This window comes from Salvia miltiorrhiza, chromosome 4, assembly GCF_028751815.1.
Source record: "Salvia miltiorrhiza cultivar Shanhuang (shh) chromosome 4, IMPLAD_Smil_shh, whole genome shotgun sequence".
Lineage (NCBI taxonomy): Eukaryota > Viridiplantae > Streptophyta > Magnoliopsida > Lamiales > Lamiaceae > Salvia > Salvia miltiorrhiza.
Genome location: NC_080390.1, coordinates 9,469,599 through 9,487,715, shown reverse-complemented (window position 1 = coordinate 9,487,715; position 18,117 = coordinate 9,469,599). Strand labels below are relative to the sequence as shown.

Sequence of the window (18,117 nt, the reverse complement as noted above, 5' to 3'; positions counted from 1 at the left end):
TTTTCCCCTTTTGAAGCAAGAACAATAGGAGAACTTTAGTTTTTCATTTTATTTCACTTTCTTTACGCATTGGAACAGATTTGCACTTTGAATTTCGTAATTATTTCTTTATCTTTCTTCTTAGTTTTAATTCCATGGTTTACTTTTCTCCTACTTTGAATTCTACAGCATGATGAACTAATTTCCATAATCTAGGGTTGGAGATTCAATTGGGTTTAATTGATTTGCTTGTGATGCATTGATGCACTTTATCCGATTCAATTGTTTGATATTCGATTTAGCAATTGATCACTGCTTGATTGTGTTTGCAACGTGTGAGATCGAGAGAAGAACTCGTTGCTTGACCGTGGTTGAATTGGAATTAGACTTAATCGGAAACGTATAGTCTAATAATTGATGAATTCATGTGATTTAATTAGCGTAGACTCATACTTGAATGTGAAAACTATGGTTTGAGCACCTACGTTAGGAGGAGAATTTTGTGAGTTTATTAATTGTGCATGATCTTCACTTGTTTATTGATTTCCCGAGAAGATGATCCATCGCCCTAGAATCTTTAATCCTTGCATTTCCGTTTGTTTATTACTTTGAATTTATTTCTCGTTGTTTTAAATACTTTACTTGATCACTGGAAAACTGGTTAGAATGTTTAGGTGTTTTTATTTTTACGTGTTTAACACATAGATAATTAGCCCTGCTAAGTCTTTCTCGTGGAATACGACTTGGGTCAACTTGTCACTCTACGATTGACCTCGTTCTCTTGCGAGCAATCTAAAGAGTACACTTTAGGTTGAACAGCGGGTATCCGGTGAATAGCGAGTGACGGATACTCGCCTGATAGCGGGTTCGTGGATACCCTATGGGTAGCGGGTATCCGCGGGTAGCGGGTTTGGATACCATTCGATATCCATGGATAGTTTTTTGGTTAAAAATCACTATCCATTTAGTTCGTGGGTATGGGTATGGATAGTCACTATCCGTACCCGACGTACCTGATTGCCATCCCTAACGACAAGCACTAGGGACTCCGCTGCTATCAACAGTCCCCGCCACGACTCATTTGTTGGGAATGCTCAACCAATAGGGCACCGACATTCCACCTCCCACTGCTGTGGAGGTGAACGACCAACTCGCCAACAAGCAGTCCACACTGCCTAAGGAAACCCAGAGGTTCCCTGCTGAGAGGGAACCGGAAATGAGGCCAGAGGGGAGCCGCGTCATGCTGAGTAGCATTGTCAGGAAGGAGGGGGTAGACGAGTCTGACAGTCGCTCTATCACTCCCATGTTTGAAGAGGAGAGACCAAAGGAGAACGCGAAACTAAAAAACCAGGTGTCGCAACTGAAGAACCAGCTTAAAGATCTGGAGGATACTTTGAGAGAGAAATCCCAGAGGGTCGAAAGAGTGCAGAGGTCAGAGAGATCTCACAGGGCAGAGAAATCGTACCGGTCAGAGAAATCGCATCGGTCAAAAAGGTCACATCAGACTAGAAGGTCAGAGGGACGAGAACAGGAGTACTCCTCTGGTAAACAGGAACACAGGGTCCACAAGCGCCATCACGCTCACAACTCGCCAAAGAAAATAACGGAGCACGGGAGGTATAAGGATGATAAGCGGGCTAGGACATCAAAAACCCATACCACTACCAGCCGGAGCCCATTCTCCGCTGACATCCTCGCGGACACTCTGCCGAGAAATTACAAGCCTATTTCACTGGATTATGACGGTACCACTGACCCGGAGGTGCACCTCAGCTGTTTCGAGGGTTTAGTATCATTACATATGTACATAGAGGGCATCAAGTGCCGATTATTCTACACCACTCTGACGGGACCTGCCCAGCTGTGGTTCGGAACGCTAGCCCCGAACTCCATTCACTCATTCGAGGGCTTGCGGACACATTTTCTGAGACAATTCGCGAGCTCGCGAAGGGTAGGGAAGTCAGCCATCTCTTTAATGGACATCAAACAAGATCAAAATGAAACACTACGGGAGTATACCACCCGGTTCAATCTCGCTGCTCTGGAGGTACCAGAGGAGGAGTCACAGATAAAGAATTGTGCATATGTCAGAGGATTGAAGCCGGGACTTTTCTTCGACGAATTGCAAATCAGACCAGCCAGGGATTTCGATGATATCATGGCAAGGTTACCTGGGTATTTACAGCTGGAGGACGCCCGGATGGTGCGAAAGGCTGAAAATGATAGACATAAGGCTAAAAGGGCAGAAGCTACACCGGAGCAGAATAACAAGAGTCAGGACTGGGCACCTTTCAGAGGGTTGCCCCCGAGGGTTATTCAGCCTCAAATAGAAGTGCCACCTCGCCAACAGCGCACTGTAAACGAAGTCAACCGTTTCGACGAATACACCCCCCCTGAATAAGCCACAAGAAGAATTTTTTCATTTGGTTAAGAATCAACCATTTTTTCGGGCACCGAGTACCTATAGGGACGGACAACCACAGCAGGGGCCCAACAACACGCTATGTGAATACCACAATGTCTACGGGCATTACACCAAATACTGTGGACACCTCAAGCATCAACTAGAACTCTTCGTACGCCAAGGCAACTTGGACCAATTTATCGCCAGGGGAAATGAGGATCAAGGGCAGCCACCGCAGAGAAACGACCATAGACAGGATCAAGGGAATGACCGGGATCGACGCCCGGAGGAAAACCGCGATCAACATAGAGAAGCCGTGCAGGGTCGGGCACCTCCCCACCCGCCCAGAAGGGAGGTGCACATGATTTTCGGTGAGAATGGGATACTAACTTCCAATCGGGCTAAGAAACAAGTAGTGCGGGTAGTAAGATCAGGGTATTATCCCAAACAGGTAATGGAGATCACAGGTGCGGCGGAGGAGCCGGCCATCAGCTTCGGGACAGAAGACCTGCGAACGCTCATGTACCCCCACGACGACGCATTAGTCTTTACAGCCGATATAGCATCTTGATTTGTACATCGCGTGTTTGTAGATTCAGGGAGCGCGGTGAATATCTTATACTTGGAATGTTTACAAAATATGGGGATTGACGCTAATATTGAACCCACGAATGCCCCTCTGTTTGGATTTGGGGGGGGGGAAATCGTCATGCCGCTGGGATTCGTGGAGCTACCGGTCACCCTCGGCAGGGTTGATGCTTGCAAAACTAGGATGATACGATTCCTATTGGTAGATATGCCAAAACCTTCTTATAATGTGATATTTGGGCGCCCTGCTCTGATGGCATTCAAAGCAGTTATTTCAATGTTCCACCTGAAGATGAAATTCCCCATTGGAGGAGGAAGAGTAGGAGAAGTATGGGGTGATCAGCAAATGTCAAAAGAATGTCACGTGCGGATGCTCACGCATTCCTCGGGACAGAAGAGAGAAAGGATAACAGAGGGACCAGATTCCAGGAAAAAGGGGAAGACGGGTGATGTTACGGCTCCAGCAGAGGAGCGGCGGGAGTTAGCAGAGTTATCAAACACTCGGGAAGATTCAGAGAAATCATCCTTAATATCCACCGGCGACGTATGCCATAATCAGTTGCCTCCAGAGGAATGCGGATGTGTTTGCATTCAGCACAGCCGACTTGAAGGGTATCGACAGAGGGTTGGCAGAACAACGCCTCAACGTGAATCCCAATGTCAAACCAGTGAAGCAAAGAGCGAGACATTTTGGAGCTGAGAAAGACGCTGCAATCAGAGAACAAGTCCAGGGGCTACTGGACGCGGGCCATATTGAGGAAGTACAGTACCCAGAGTGCATTACGAACGCCGTAATGGTGGCAAAAAAGACAAATACTTGGTGCATGTGCGTGGACTATAGAGATTTGAATGCCGCCTGCCCGAAGGACCACTATCCTCTGCCGATGATAGATCAACTTGTGGATTCTACCTCAGGCTGCGCTCTATTATCTATGATGGACGCTTACCAGGGATATCACCAGGTTAAGATGCACAGAGAGGACATCGCTAAAACGACATTCGCAGTCTGCTGCGGGGTTTTCGGTTGGAGAAGCATGCCGTTTGGTTTGAAAAATACGGGAGCTACATATCAAAGGATGATGGAGAAAATATTCAAAGAACAAATTTCGAGGAACATATCAGTGTACGTAGACGACATGCTCGTACGAGTGTCAGAGCAGAGGATCATGTCTCTGACTTAGAGGAAGTCTTTGCGGTCATTAGAAATCATAGGCTTATGCTTAACCCAGCGAAATGCACCTTTGGGGTCTTTACTGGAAAATTCTTGGGATACAAGGTTACCCCGGCGGGAATCGAAGTTAATACGGATAAGGTCAAAGCCATCATGGATATGACACCACCCAAAGGGATCAAAGAGGTACAGACTCTGAACGGGCGTATCACTGCTCTGAGCAGGTTCATCTCACGATCGGCAGAGCGGAGCTTGCCATTCTTTAAAATTCTGAGGAAGGGGACCAAATTTCAGTGGACAGCGGAATGCCGAACAGCCTTTGACGATCTTAAAGCATACCTGGCAGAACTCCCAACTCTGACCAAGCCAATTCCGGGTGAAGTATTTTACTTATACATAGCAGTGGGAGAAGAATCAATCAGTTCCGCACTTATCAGAGAAGAGGGGAATCATCAAAGGCCAATTTACTTCGTTAATCGGGTGATTCAGGGCCCCGAGTTAAACTATACAGAAATTGAAAAGGCTGCTCTGGCAGTCATGGTCACGGCTCGTAAGTTGAGGCCCTACTTTTTATCACATCGGGTAGTGGTACGAACTGCTTTACCTTTCAGACAAGTGTTGGGGCGACCGGATTTGTCAGGGCGAATGGTGAAGTGGGCTGTGGAATTAGGGGAATACGACGTGGAATACGAGCCAAGGATGGCCATCAAGGTGCAAGCCCTTGCGGACTTCATTCAGGAAACTACTCGCCGTCCTGCACAAGAATTTTGGATAGCCTTTGTGGATGGATCTGTCACGAAAGAGGGATGTGGGATCGGGGTGTATGTCGTCTCTCCAAGCTCAGAACTGTACCAGTTTGCTATAAAGTTTACTTGCAGAATGTCCAACAACGAGGCTGAATATGAGGTTGTAGTCAGAGCAGCGCACACGTTGTCAGAGCTGCGGGCTGAGTGTGTCATCATTAGGACTGATTCGCAATTGGTGGCTCAGCAATTCTCGGGGGGCTATCATATTAAGGAGGATCGGATGCGGCCATATCATAATAAGATCAATGAAATGAAGACGAAATTCATGGAATTCAAAATCGAACAGATTTCTCGGGAGGAGAACACCAAAGCAGACCTATTGGCACGAGTCGCCAGTGCAGTGGAACAGACGTGGAGTGATGAGATTACGCTGCTCTGCGACACCAGAGAAATGGGGACTTCTCAGGTTTTTGCGGTAGAAATCCGGGATGATTGGCGGGCACCAATTATACACATTCTCAAGACAGGGGAACGGCTGAACAAAGAATCCAATCAGAGGGCTCGATACGAGAATTATTGCTTGATTAATGATCAACTCTACAAACGTTCTTTCACCCATCCTCTATTAAAATGTTTATCTCCTGAGGAAGCTAATTTTGCATTAAAAGAGATTCATGTAGGTTGTTGTGGTGGGCACACGGAATTCAGGGATCTCATACGAAAAATCATCCGGGTAGGGTTCTACTGGCCAAACATCACTAAGGACGCCAGAGAGTTCGTTTGCAAATGCAAAGCTTGCCAAAGGCATGCGGGAAAAATCAATATTCCAGGGGAAATCATGGGAATAATGTATGCTACTTGCCCATTTGATAAATGGGGTATATGTTGGATTTGTATACTGAAAGCAAGAACGTTTTATGCTTGTATACAATGTTTCCTAAGTTCACTATCCAATCTCCTATCTGATTGGGTTCATGATTGCATATGTATGTTCTTTATCTCTATATAAGTAGATTATATGGTGTGTTGTAGATCACAGAAGACCGTATAATTGGAATAACCTTAAGAGACATAATATAATCACAGCCGAAACAACTCTAGGACAAGTTATTGGTTTAGGCTGCGGTGTAGATGGAAGTAGTTTGTCTTGACTACTTATCTATACTGGTACGTCATAACGTATTGATAGGACCACAGTGAGATTTATTCTTCTATCTGACTTAAGTGAAGAATTAAAGATCTCGGTGACTTATAAGATCTTAATACTAATAAGATTTCAGATATATATGTTGATTCGTATATCACTTTGATTTACTATGGGTGAGAGTTATATAGTAACTTAAGTACTCTGTATCTTGGGTGATAGGGGTTAATATATGATATTTGATTATCTGTATTAGTACTCGTATCCGTATAGGATAATGACATCCCCTTAAGGAGCTCAATAATGTTTATTGCGCTAAACCCTGCAGGTTGATTAAGTTCAAGCGCAATAATAAGGTTTGAGTGGTACTGCTTAAGGATTACAAAGAGATTAATTAATTTAAGTTGTCAGAGCTCTAATTAATTAATGGATGTCGGATATTTTCAATACGAGGATTTAATAAGTCTAAATACAAGCCCCGACTCATCACCGGCAATAAAGGGGTAAGTCAATATTGGTTCTCTAGTGGAATGAACTGATATTTATAAATTAATTATGGTCTGGGCTGACCATAGATAATTAATTTATTTGAGGCCCATCTTTATTCCTTGTATTTGGTCCCTGGACTGGCCCAAAGTCTCCTAGCCCAAGAAGAGAGAGAACACGCCTCCTACACCTAATCTGCGCCTCCTACGTATTTATTTTATTATAAATACAGCTGTCAGCTCTCAGGAAAACACACTGATAAAAATAGGGTTTTGAGAGCTGTGTGGGTGCAGGAAATCGTGTGGAGCATTCTCTCTTGGGACTTTCATAGAACGTTGTCCATCCAACGGTGAAAGCTGAGCGGGATACAGTTCAGAATATCAGAGCTGGAGTCAGATTTTTCGCAGGAAATCAAGTTCTGGCAGATTCGGGAGAACGGCCATAACTTCCTCCACAGAACTCCGATTCAGGCGAAACAGGCGGCCACGGAAATCTCTCTCGAAGATGAAGAAGTCGTATTTCTGGGCAGAATACGATTTGAGGACGTTTGAGGCTTCAAACGAAAGCTTGAAGCTGACTGGTCTGTTCAGCTGCGAGTTTGACGAATTCTTCTGAATTCTTCAGGTATTTCTGAATTCCAACGTGCAGCAATTAAATTCATAGATGCATGTTAGGGATTAATCGTTGTATGATAAATTAATAATAATCCAAGAAACGATCATCGGGCAAACGGAGCATTAATTCAGTTTAATATTCCTTCAGTATAGACATTGTTGGGAAGCTGCCCATAGCACCAGGGGGCAAATGCTTTCTCATTGTGGCAGTAGATTACTTCTCCAAGTGGGTAGAAGCTGAGGCCGTGGCAAAGATCGACGAAGTGACAGTGGAGCGATTCATCTGGTGAAACATATGTTGCCGATACGGAGTCCCCAGAATCATCGTGTCAGACAATGGAACCCAGTTCACAGGGCAGAGGATCGCTGATTTCTGTGATCGAATGGACATAACACAACGTTTCGTGACAGTGGCTCATTCACAAGCAAATGGGCAAGTGGAGTTGGCGAACAGATCAATTTGTGAAGGGATCAAGAAGCAAGTGAACCAGAGCAGAGGGAAGTGGGTCGAGGAGTTGGATACCGTACTCTGGGCCTATCGTACTAGCCCAAAAACAGCAACGGGAGAGCCACCTTTTACCCTGGTGTATGGATCCAATGCAGTGGTACCAACGGAAGCTAGATTGGAGTCATACCGAATAACAACTTACAACACAGAGCAAAACTCGGAACTCCGCAGAGCAGAGCTCGATCTTGTAAAAGCGCAGAGGAATGAAGCCCAAGTCAGAGCAGCGAAATATAAAAGCATCATCAAGGCAAGATACGATAAGAGGGTCAGAGCACGAAAGTTATCTAAAGGCGACCTAGTCCTCAAGAAGGCCGATGCATTGAAACTAGTGGGCAAGTTTGAACCTAATTGGGAAGGCCCTTTCATCATCACCGAGGTTCTGGGTGGCGAAGCTTACACATTGTCGGACCCAGACGGAAGAGCTCTCCCCAGACCATGGAATATTAATAATTTGAAAAAGTTCTATGTGTAATCTTGTTCCACAACATAACAAATTGTAGACCGAATACTCTTTCTCCCCACAGGGGTTTTAACGAGGTTCGGGACCATGTTATCAATAAAATCGGATGTGTGGTTCTAGGGAATTTCCTGGTGTTGACTCGTTTACTTTAAGTTATTTCTTTTCCAGTTACATATTTTATTTAACATGTTCATACAGAGCATTGCACATGTCACCAGAGGGCGGAGTAGGGTATATACCCACAATTCACAATTGCAATCCACAATTGCTGCCTAGCAAGTCAAGGGAAAAACAAATTCAAATTGCTACTTAGCAAGTCAAGGAAAAAACAAACATCAAGGGAAGAGCAGAGGAATCACTTCAATCGTAAGCCGCGAAAGTTGGATGCGTCCCCCGGATCATCCATGCTCCGCGCAGAGGGTTTGATTTAACCGTAAGCCACGAAAGTTAGGTGGGTCCCTCTGACCGTCTATGCTCCGTGCAGGGTGTTCTTTTAATCGTAAGCCGCGAAAGTTGGATGTATCCCCCAAATCATCCATGCTCCGCGCAGAGGGTTACTATTTAATCGTAAGCCGCGAAAGTTGGATACATCCCCCGGATCATCCATGCTCCGCACAGAGGGTTCGATTTAACCGTAAGCCACGAAAGTTAGGCGGATCCCTCTGACCGTCTATGCTCCGTGCAGGGTGTTCTTTTAATCGTAAGCCGCAAAAGTTGGATGCATCCCCCGGATCATCCATGCTCCGCGCAGAGGGTTACTATTTAATCGTAAGCCGCAAAAGTTGGATGCATCCCCCAGATCATCCATGCTCCGCGCAGAGGGTTACTATTCAATCGTAAGCCGCGAAAGTTGGATGCATCCCCTGGATCATCCATGCTCCGCGCAGAGGGTTACTATTCAATCGTAAGCCGCGAAAGTTGGATGCATCCCCCGGATCATCCATGCTCCGCACAGAGTGTTCCAGCCAAGAAGGGAAGCGTCAGAGGAACGCCAAGAAGGGAAGCGTCAGAGGAATGCCCAGAAGAGAAGTGTCAGAGGAACGCCAAGAAGAGAAACGCTTGGAAGGGAGCGACTAGAGGAATGGATAAAAGAAAAGCGTCAGAAGAGTGCCCAGAGAGGAAAGGGCCAGAGAAATATACAGAGGGAAGAACCACAGCAGCAAAAGGAAAAACCCAAAGCAAGTCATCCAGGAAGGAGGTCAGAGCAGCAGTTCCAACAACATACTCAGAAGAATCATATTGTCAAGACAAGGCTGCCGGTTTGGTCAAAGTCAGAGGAACCGCACAAAGGGCAGCCGACCAGAGGAATCATGAACACTTCAACAAAAAATAAAAAATTCTACTCTACACAGAAGAAACAACTGTCATATCTTGAGGTTTCGGAATGCAAGTTCACATCAAAGACAAAGCAACAACAACATGATAGCACGAAGAACATATAAACACAGAGTTAGATCAAAAGGCGAATTTACAACATTGAAAGTCAAGGAAAAAATCATCCCAAAGTAACATTCGAATATGATAAAGTATTTACAAAGATAAAATTTACAAGTCCTGGCAAAAAGAAAAAAAAGTAATGACAGCTGGGAGGGAGGAGATAACAGGAGCAGCTAGGAGGGAGGAGTAGGGGCAGAGGAGAGCGGAGCCAACGGACCAGCAGCAGTACCAGAGGCCTCGCCAGAAGGGCCACCTTCCTCGAACACCGGCAGCGTGTCCGAGTCATCCACTGCTCTACGTCCAACAGCTTCAATGCCTCTTGGGTATACACTGTTTCATCCTTGTACAGGGCAAGAAGTTGGTCCATAGCTGCAGGGCGGGAGGCTTGATCTTCAAAAGCGGAGGCATCGAAGCCAGACGCAGGGGAAGCTCCATGCTGTATTGCGAGAACCCCCGGGAGCTAGCACTAGTCTGACCCCTCAGCTGGTCCACGAACTTCGCCAAGGAAGCGCAGAAAGAAGGCCGGTACTTTAGAGTAGTAGGCACTAGGTCAGAGCAGGCACCAAAGGCGAACTGGGGAAGGGCCTTCTCCAAGACCGGATACCACCACTCAGGCTTCTTTGGGGATTCAGCAGTGATGCCCAGCAGGTCATTGAGGTCCTCGTCCTTGATGTTGTCCATCAAGGCCCCTAGGTCTAGAGCAGCAGCCTGTTCCACCGATGCTCCCAACACTTCCGCCGTCTTCATGGCTGTTTCTTTAATTACATGGGCGAAAAGTTGGGAGAAGCCTTCCAGATATTCCGGGGTCTTCTGGAAGGCCGCCAGAGTGCCCTCCAATACCAAGTCCAGGAATTGTTGACCTTGGGAAGAGATGAAAAACTCTAGGCGCTGATCCCTGGCACCCAGCACATAGTCCCGGTTTAGGGCACCCTCACAAGCCTTCTTCCAGCGGCGCCTTGACTCTCTATGCTCCTCCTCGTACCTTATCCGGAACCAGATAAGGTTATCATATCCCTCCTTCTTGGCCCTCTCCAGCTCAGAAGCTAGAGAGGCCTTCTCCACCTCCATTTGGGCAATGTGGGCCTGCAGCGCAGCTATATCCGCTTCAGCCTTGCTGTAGCGCTCCACCATGCCCGTGACATCATTGTCGCGCTTCACCTGCGCCGCCCTCTCTTTTTCTAGGTCTTTCTCCAGTGCATCGTAATCATCAATGCACTGGATCGCTTCGCCAACCCGGGATTCCAACTGCAGGGAACCAGAGGGAAAAATGTCAGAGCAGAGAAATCAAAGGGCTAATAACAAAATCACCAAGGCAAGGTAAATAATGCAGGGTACCTGAATCCACAGCTGGCCAAGGTTGCTAGCCAGTGTCGCCCGCTTCATCTTCCTCGTTGCCTCCCGATCCTTGGGATGGATCTGGGTAAGCAATTTGCGGATGAATTCTCGCCCCTTCATGGACGAGACTGGCTTGGAGCCAGAGGCCTCCGACGTCCCCGCAGTCAGGACCAGAGCCTTACTCCCTTCAGCATCCACGGAGGTAGTCTCCGCTTCACTTGCCGGTTCAGCTTTGGGGTCCACCAACTTGCTGCCCTTTTTCAGGCTCTCCTTGCGTCTTTTCTCGACAAGGGCTAGCAGGGCGCCCTTCCTCTTCTTTTGGATAAAGCGGGAGTCGGTATGTCTTGGACTTGTTCGGGAGCAGGATTATCCTCGGAGATGACCACCACAGGAATGGCGGATCATTTCTCGGCTCTGCCAGAGTCAGAGCCACCAGCCCCCTGGCTATCGGGGCTGAACATGGATAAAACTTCCATGTCTTTCCCCTTGCTAGGGGGAAAACGCTGAACGGGAGTAACTGCTTCCGCAGCCTCCGACATCTTTCGGGAGGTGTCCGCCCCGAAACTAACGGGTTACGCCGGTACGTCCGTCCCGGAGCCGCTACCTCCAGAGTCTTGTCCCCCATCGCCAGAGGGGCGGTTGGCTATAAGTGTAGCCCGACACTTCTGTCTCCACGACATCCCTGCAAACAAACAAAATCTTATCACTAGAATCAAGGTAATGACAATTTATACATGCTTAGTAACACTTGATTTTACCTATAGATGTGCGAGGGAACAGAGGAAACAAGTCGTTGGCAGCTAAGGCCGGATTATTTTCAGCCAACTCTTTACAGGGGAAAGGCTCGTCCCTATTAAGGGTGTTCAGGAAGCCTATTACCCCGAGATCAAAATCACTAGGCTTTTCTAGGAAAGGGGGCTTATATGTGGTTCGGGTGCCGTGCCACCTCAGTTCTTGGGCACCATATTGGCGCCAAGTACCTTCAGTGGTCACCGCAAAGCAATAGAAGGACAAAAAGCCCTTATCGTGAGAATTAAGGGAGTTGAGGAAGGTGGTGGGATAGGTTTTACGGGCGGCAAAGCTATACAGAGGGCCGCCCTGCAATCTAAGGGATTGGGTCTGAAGAAATAATTTTTGGGTGTCCTGAACACCATGAGCTGTACAGAGAATATGGAAAGCATATAACCTCCGAATGGCGGAGGGAGTTATTTGGTAGAAAGGGATGCGAAAATGGTTGCACACCCCCACCAAAAGTGGAGGAGGAGGAAGCCTTAAGCCAGCCTCAACCTGGGCTCGCCAGATAGCTACGGTATTTATTTGCATTTTTCGGAGGGGCTCTAGGGATTTGGACTGAAGTTCAAATCTTATGCCGGCGGGATTCCTACACTTCTCCGCCATTTTGCAAAGGCCCGCGACATCTAACCTAGAGTCGGGGATAGGTTTAGGCATTTTGGGGGTAGATGAGGAAGGTTCGGGAGAGCTCGGAGGATCTTGGGGATGTAAAAGAACGGGAGGAGTTGTAAGGGCGGGAGGACTCTGGGGGTGAGGTGAAGAAGGCGGGGACGCCGGAGGAGAGAGAGAAGGAGAAGGGGAGAAGGCAGGGCGGGCGTCGGAAGAAGAGGCCATGGAAGGAAAAACCTAGGGTTTCACGCTCAGTCAGAGCACCAACAGATTCAATTTATTCTACGCTAAATACAAGTACCAGGGGAGAGGAATACGCGATTTACCTAGGTAAACTTTCTCTTAAAGTCTGCAGAGGAGACTGGAGAAGAAAAGTCGCGGGAATTACGCCGGAGTTGAAGATGGAGGATCGCCAAAAATTGAGAGAGCAGTCGAAAGGGTTCGAGGAGAAAATGAAGAAGATGAAGTGAAAATTTAAAACTACTAAGTATAACCTACGCGGGCAACGGCAACATAGTGGGATGAGTGACACGTGGCATCGAGGAGATGATCGACGGTTGAGAATTTCTACGGAAACACGAAAAGACGGAGGGTCTGAAAAAGTAACCTTGAAATACGGAAAAATACACTGCACAAGGGCGGGCATTTAATGCGGGTGACGTCATCTATGCGGGCGAACACTCTGACTAGTTACTCCGCTTCAGAGCGAACTATTCAGACCAGGGGGAAGTAGCTGATGAGGAGTAATATATGCGGAGCACAGGAATGGATGCGGAAAAAGGACTCACTAGGATCAGAGGAACGGATCTCGCCAGAGGAATGACCTTCGTCAGAGGAACGACCCCTGCCAGAGGGATGACCTTCGTCAGAGAAATGACCTAGAGGAATGGTCACAGCTAGAAGAATGGCTCTCGCCAGAGGAGTCATTAAAGAACAGAAGGATGATTTGCCCACGTGCCAGAGCAGAGGAATCGCCCGCCTATGGGCAAATTTACTATTATGCCATCAACCACGCGGGGAGCATGTTCTTAGAGATGAAGTTACTATTTTACCCCTAGCATGTAATCTATAAATACCCATGCCCCCGTATCTTATAAACACACACTCTCTCCCTTAATACTGCAGCAATTTTCTTCAATTCTCAAGCAATTCAACCTTTCCTTTAGCCTCTCACGATCAAACGCTAGGTAAAACTTGTGGTTTAGATTAGGTTTTGATAAAATAAATGGCTACAAGGCTACATGGTTACTGGCGAACCCAAGTTTTGTGCTCTTTTTCTTTGTTGTGTCTAGGTTTAGATCGAGTCTTTATGTATGTTTTGTGTTTGTTTTTATGTCTGGGAGGACACTTGTCTGGCAGGGACTCGTGGATGCTATAATGGGCAATATGGAGCAAATCCGATGAGAAAATGAAGGCACCTCAATGATAAAGTCTAACGAAGCCTACAGGTTGGATGCAATCCAAAGATCGAGAGTCACATTTGCTGACCTGCTGGGCATGATGTTGATCGAGTAGGTAGTACCACTCATAGCAGGAGTTCTATTGCGTTCTGGGCAGTTAGAGCTATTTCTGGGAGAGAGTGTTGCAGTTAAGGCTATTTGTTGAAAAATGAGAAAATTGTTGGAGGATAGAAGAAATATCTGACTCCAGTTTTGATGATCCCAAAACCCTTAGACTTAGTTTCTCCAGTCTTCATGCTTGAACTCAACTGTTAGATTTCAATCTTTTGACTGAAATGAAGGTAACTAATAGTTGTAGTTTCTCGACGTCAAAGACTGAAGAAACTGAAGACTGAAGACCTTGAAGATCAAAGCTCAACTGAAGACTGAACAACAGAGGAAAGATGTTGGTGATACAAAGGACAGCTGTACTGAAGTCAACGACTGAACAACTGATGTGTCAAGCCTTAATAGTCAACCTTCTACTTCGGACTGAAGCTCAGAGATTCGCATTAAATGCTCATGCAACGGTATTAAATGCATCAGATTTGAAGATCGTCCTTTCCAGTACACCAACTTTCCGTTTTGGTGCCAAAGTACTGGCGCACCATGCTCCTAGGACAAAAAGGACTCAAACTCTTAATCAATTAGGAGCAAAGCAGATTGAAGCCTCAGCCCAAAGTACGGAATGTCTCACAACAGCAGAAATCTTGAAGACCATCTCTCCAACGAATCTATTCAAGACTTCGTCTATAAATAGAGCTCGAGAAAAACCTTCAATTTGGGGATGACCGATTCGAAAACATACGCTGAAGATCTGTCGAATTAAAGAGTCAGCATTTCCATAGATAGACAAATTTCGAATCGAAGAAGAGAGTAAATCATCTTTGTAAAATCAGTCTAGCTGATTATCAAAACTCTCTTAATAGACTAGGCACCTCATGTTGTATCATTAGCCTAGTAGAGATTACCTGAGAGCATGTTCTCAGTAATCTAAGTTGGAAGTGTTCAAACCTATTTTCAAAGAAGAGGAAAGTGCGTTTGAATGGTTGTTTAGTATCAAGAAACTAAAAAAAATGGTTCCTTGGCACCAGTCAAGTCAAGTGATTGTTGTTTAGTACCCAAAAACTAAACTGTAGTACCGGTTCAAAACTAAACCGTTCGATTTCCTTGGCACCCAGAAAGCCAAGAGCGAGTTCAGCTTAAAGGTGCTGGCTCCAATTACCTTAACATTAGCTGAGTGGGCACGACAGTGTCAGGGCGTGCTAACGAAATGACTCGAAATTGGATCTTAGTCTATTTGAGATTCTTTCTTTTAATCGTAATCAATTCTTGTCTCTCCTTTCTTTTCTGAACAAATCGAAGAACCTAATGGATCGAACTCATCCTTGGCCTCCCTCAGTTTATGCCATCTCATAAGTATCAACCGATGAAACGAAGTCGAATAGGTCAACTCCTTCTGTGAAACATTATTGATTTCTGCCAGTTTGACTCAAAAGCCGAGTCAAGCTCCGCAGCATCAGCCGACTATTCGGGAAAAAACCTCTGACTAGGAATCCGAGTTGTTAAATCCAATTTAGGGTGGATTGGTAGGTTTGTTGTGCACCTCTAAAGCATAAGCCCAGAATGTTTGTCAGACAAATAATCTGGCTGTGGATGTAGGAGAGATGTCTTTAACCACGTTAAAAATCCTTGTGTTCTTTACTTGCTTTCAGTTATTTCCTTTATCTGTGCTTAACTGTCTTCAACTGAACTGGATTAACTGAAAAGTGTAACTAAGGATTTTACAAGTGACAAACATTTTCTAAAGGTTATTCGCACTAAGTTTAAATTCCGCTGCTGAGTTATTAATCCTACTAACGACTGATAGTCAGAAAAGATTAATAACTCTACTCTGTTTTACAAACTAGACTGAAGGATAACTGAAACTGGTTAAGTTTGTTTGACTTGCGAAAAATAGCCCACATGTGTATTCCCCCCCCCCCCCCCATACACCTGTCAGTCAACCCTCCGGGACCCCAATATTCCCCATCCCCTATTTATTGTAATTGTATAATTAAGTCGAAAGATGTATGCACTTAAAAAAAAGGTAACCTAGATTGAATTCAATGTATGCAATTGAATTCAAAATACATTACAAATACCAAATTAAAATACTTATTGTGCATAAACTAGATTGATAAAAATAATAATAATAATAATAATAATAATAATAATAATAATAATAATAATAATAATAATAATAATAATAATAATAATAATAATAATAATAATAATAATAATAATAATAATAATAAATTAATTAATAATAATTTTTTTTGACATAAAAATAAAGACGGAAACAAGACCGATCAATAATTAACGACATCTCTTGGATATCATCTCGACATATTCTAAGGTTATGAATGTATGATATTGTATATTGAAATAGAGTTTAAATGAGTTAATAGGTACTAGATATATCAATAATACGAGTGTTCTATAATGGTGACCACTCAAAAGAAACTTCAAAGCTAAGCGTGCTTGACTTAGACCACAACTAAGATGGGTGACTGACTGGAAAGTTCGTCTAACGCATGCACTACTGTATAAATACAGAAATAGTTGTGGGGTATAAATAAAATAAATAAAAATACCGGCGGCAATGAGTCGCCGCTAATCACCGGCGACCCCTGCCATCGGTATTACTCCGGCCATCCGGCGAGGGGCGCCACCGCCGTCCGATCAACATTACCGGCGGTGGAGCGTCGCCGCTAATCACCAGCGGCCACCGCCGCCGGTAAAGTCCAGTGAAGCTCTGCCGATCAACAGCGACATTCACCGACGGCGGTTGTTTACCACCAGTAAACGATTCACTGACGAGGAAATTACCGGCGGCAACCCGCCGCCGGTAATCGTTTTTTCGGTGGCCGCCTCACGATTACCGACTGCAAATGTCACCGGTAATCGCGCATTTTTTGGAGTGAGAAGATGTTAATGAAACTAAAAAAATAAATGTGATGATGACAATAATTGTGAGAATAATATTACAGTACATTCTCTTCATTATTGAAATAATAAATTCAAGTGTCCGCCCAACATCCGAGGATATCCATGACAAACATGATTTTTGTACCTCAATTCCACACGATTTGTTGTCATTTCCCTTCATATTTTGCTTGTGAATGCTTGTTTGTGCCCTAATATTTTTTATGAAGATTTGATGATTCCTGGATGTAGTTTTGGTGTGATTTCAAGGAAAAATCAAAGATAAATTAGAGAATTGTGAAAATATGAGGTTGAAGTGCATCTCGAGATAAATTCGTGAGCGCAAACGGCGACCAAATCGAAGTTCGAACGAGAGAGAACGAAGCCAAACGAGCAGACTGCGCATAAAGCCTAGGATCCCGAGGTCCGGGCCGCGGCCACGGGCCCGACCGTGAGCCACTTCTCCAAAATCGTCCAGAACACATGAACGCACCTGCGGTCCGTGCCGCGCCCGCGGGCCTCTCCAACAGCTCCCCCACGGTCCTACGCCGCGGTCATGGCCGTGATCACGAGAGAAACACGGAATTGATGCTTTTGGTGGAGCCCAGACGCGATTTTCAGCCCTTAACCCCTTTTCTTCCCTCATTTTTCCCATCATTTACCATTCCCACACATTCAGCACTCCCCCAACACTCAAATTCCAAACCCTAGCCTCCATTTCTACCATTTTCTCTCCCCCACACACAAAAAGAACACCAAAATCAAGGGAACAAGGGGAAGACTTGGAAAGGAGTTCATCAAGACTACATGATTGAAGATCAAGATTATAGGATTTGTCTATGAATCTCTATCTCTTTAGAGCATCTCCACTCGGCGTGTCGAGTGGAGTGTAGATCCGGGGCGAAGGGAGGGGCGCTGCACTGGAGGGTCGGCCTGATGCGAGGCCGTGTCGTAGCGGCGACCCGGGGCGAATGGCAGAAATGTGTGGTGCGATTGAAAAAAAAAATTCGAAATTCGGTTTTTTTAAAAATTTAACCGTTTGAAATATTTATTTAAAAAAAAAATTGACCGTTGGGGCCAACAGTCGAATTCAACCATTTTTTTATTTTTTTCCCCTTTATCTATATATATCCCAACTTAATTCCATTCATTTCATTATCTAAAAATCATCTCCACATCAAAAAATTCTCTACAAAAAATGTCTTCCTCCTCATCAAGCCACGAGGACGAGAGACGTGCTCAAGAATTTTCCAATCTTGTGCAAGAATTTAATCAAATTGTTCAAGCTATTGGTGATCCGGATGAGCAACCTCGTCGTCGGCGATGAAGAGTGGCAAAGAAGGCCTACATTCGTCGGGACCGTGAAGTCGGAGCTCTACGTTTACACGCGGATTACTTTGATGAATATCCGGTCTACACCGACAACATCTTCCGCCGC

The 18,117-nt window shown here is 45.4% G+C and overlaps 2 protein-coding genes across 2 annotated transcripts; both read left to right on the top strand.

Annotated features, from left to right (window-relative positions):
- The first annotated feature begins 1,195 nt into the window (after positions 1–1,195).
- Positions 1,196–2,380, top strand: LOC131022963 (uncharacterized). The gene has a single exon (XM_057952503.1). The coding sequence runs from the start codon at positions 1,196–1,198 to the stop codon at positions 2,378–2,380; it is 1,185 nt and encodes a 394-aa protein (XP_057808486.1).
- A 1,807-nt stretch (positions 2,381–4,187) lies between these two features.
- LOC131022962 (uncharacterized) lies at positions 4,188–9,542 on the top strand. Its single transcript, XM_057952501.1, has 3 exons — positions 4,188–5,737; positions 7,452–8,042; positions 9,056–9,542. Exons 1-3 carry the CDS (start codon positions 4,188–4,190, stop codon positions 9,540–9,542), a joined length of 2,628 nt encoding a protein of 875 aa, XP_057808484.1.
- The last annotated feature ends 8,575 nt before the right edge of the window (positions 9,543–18,117 follow it).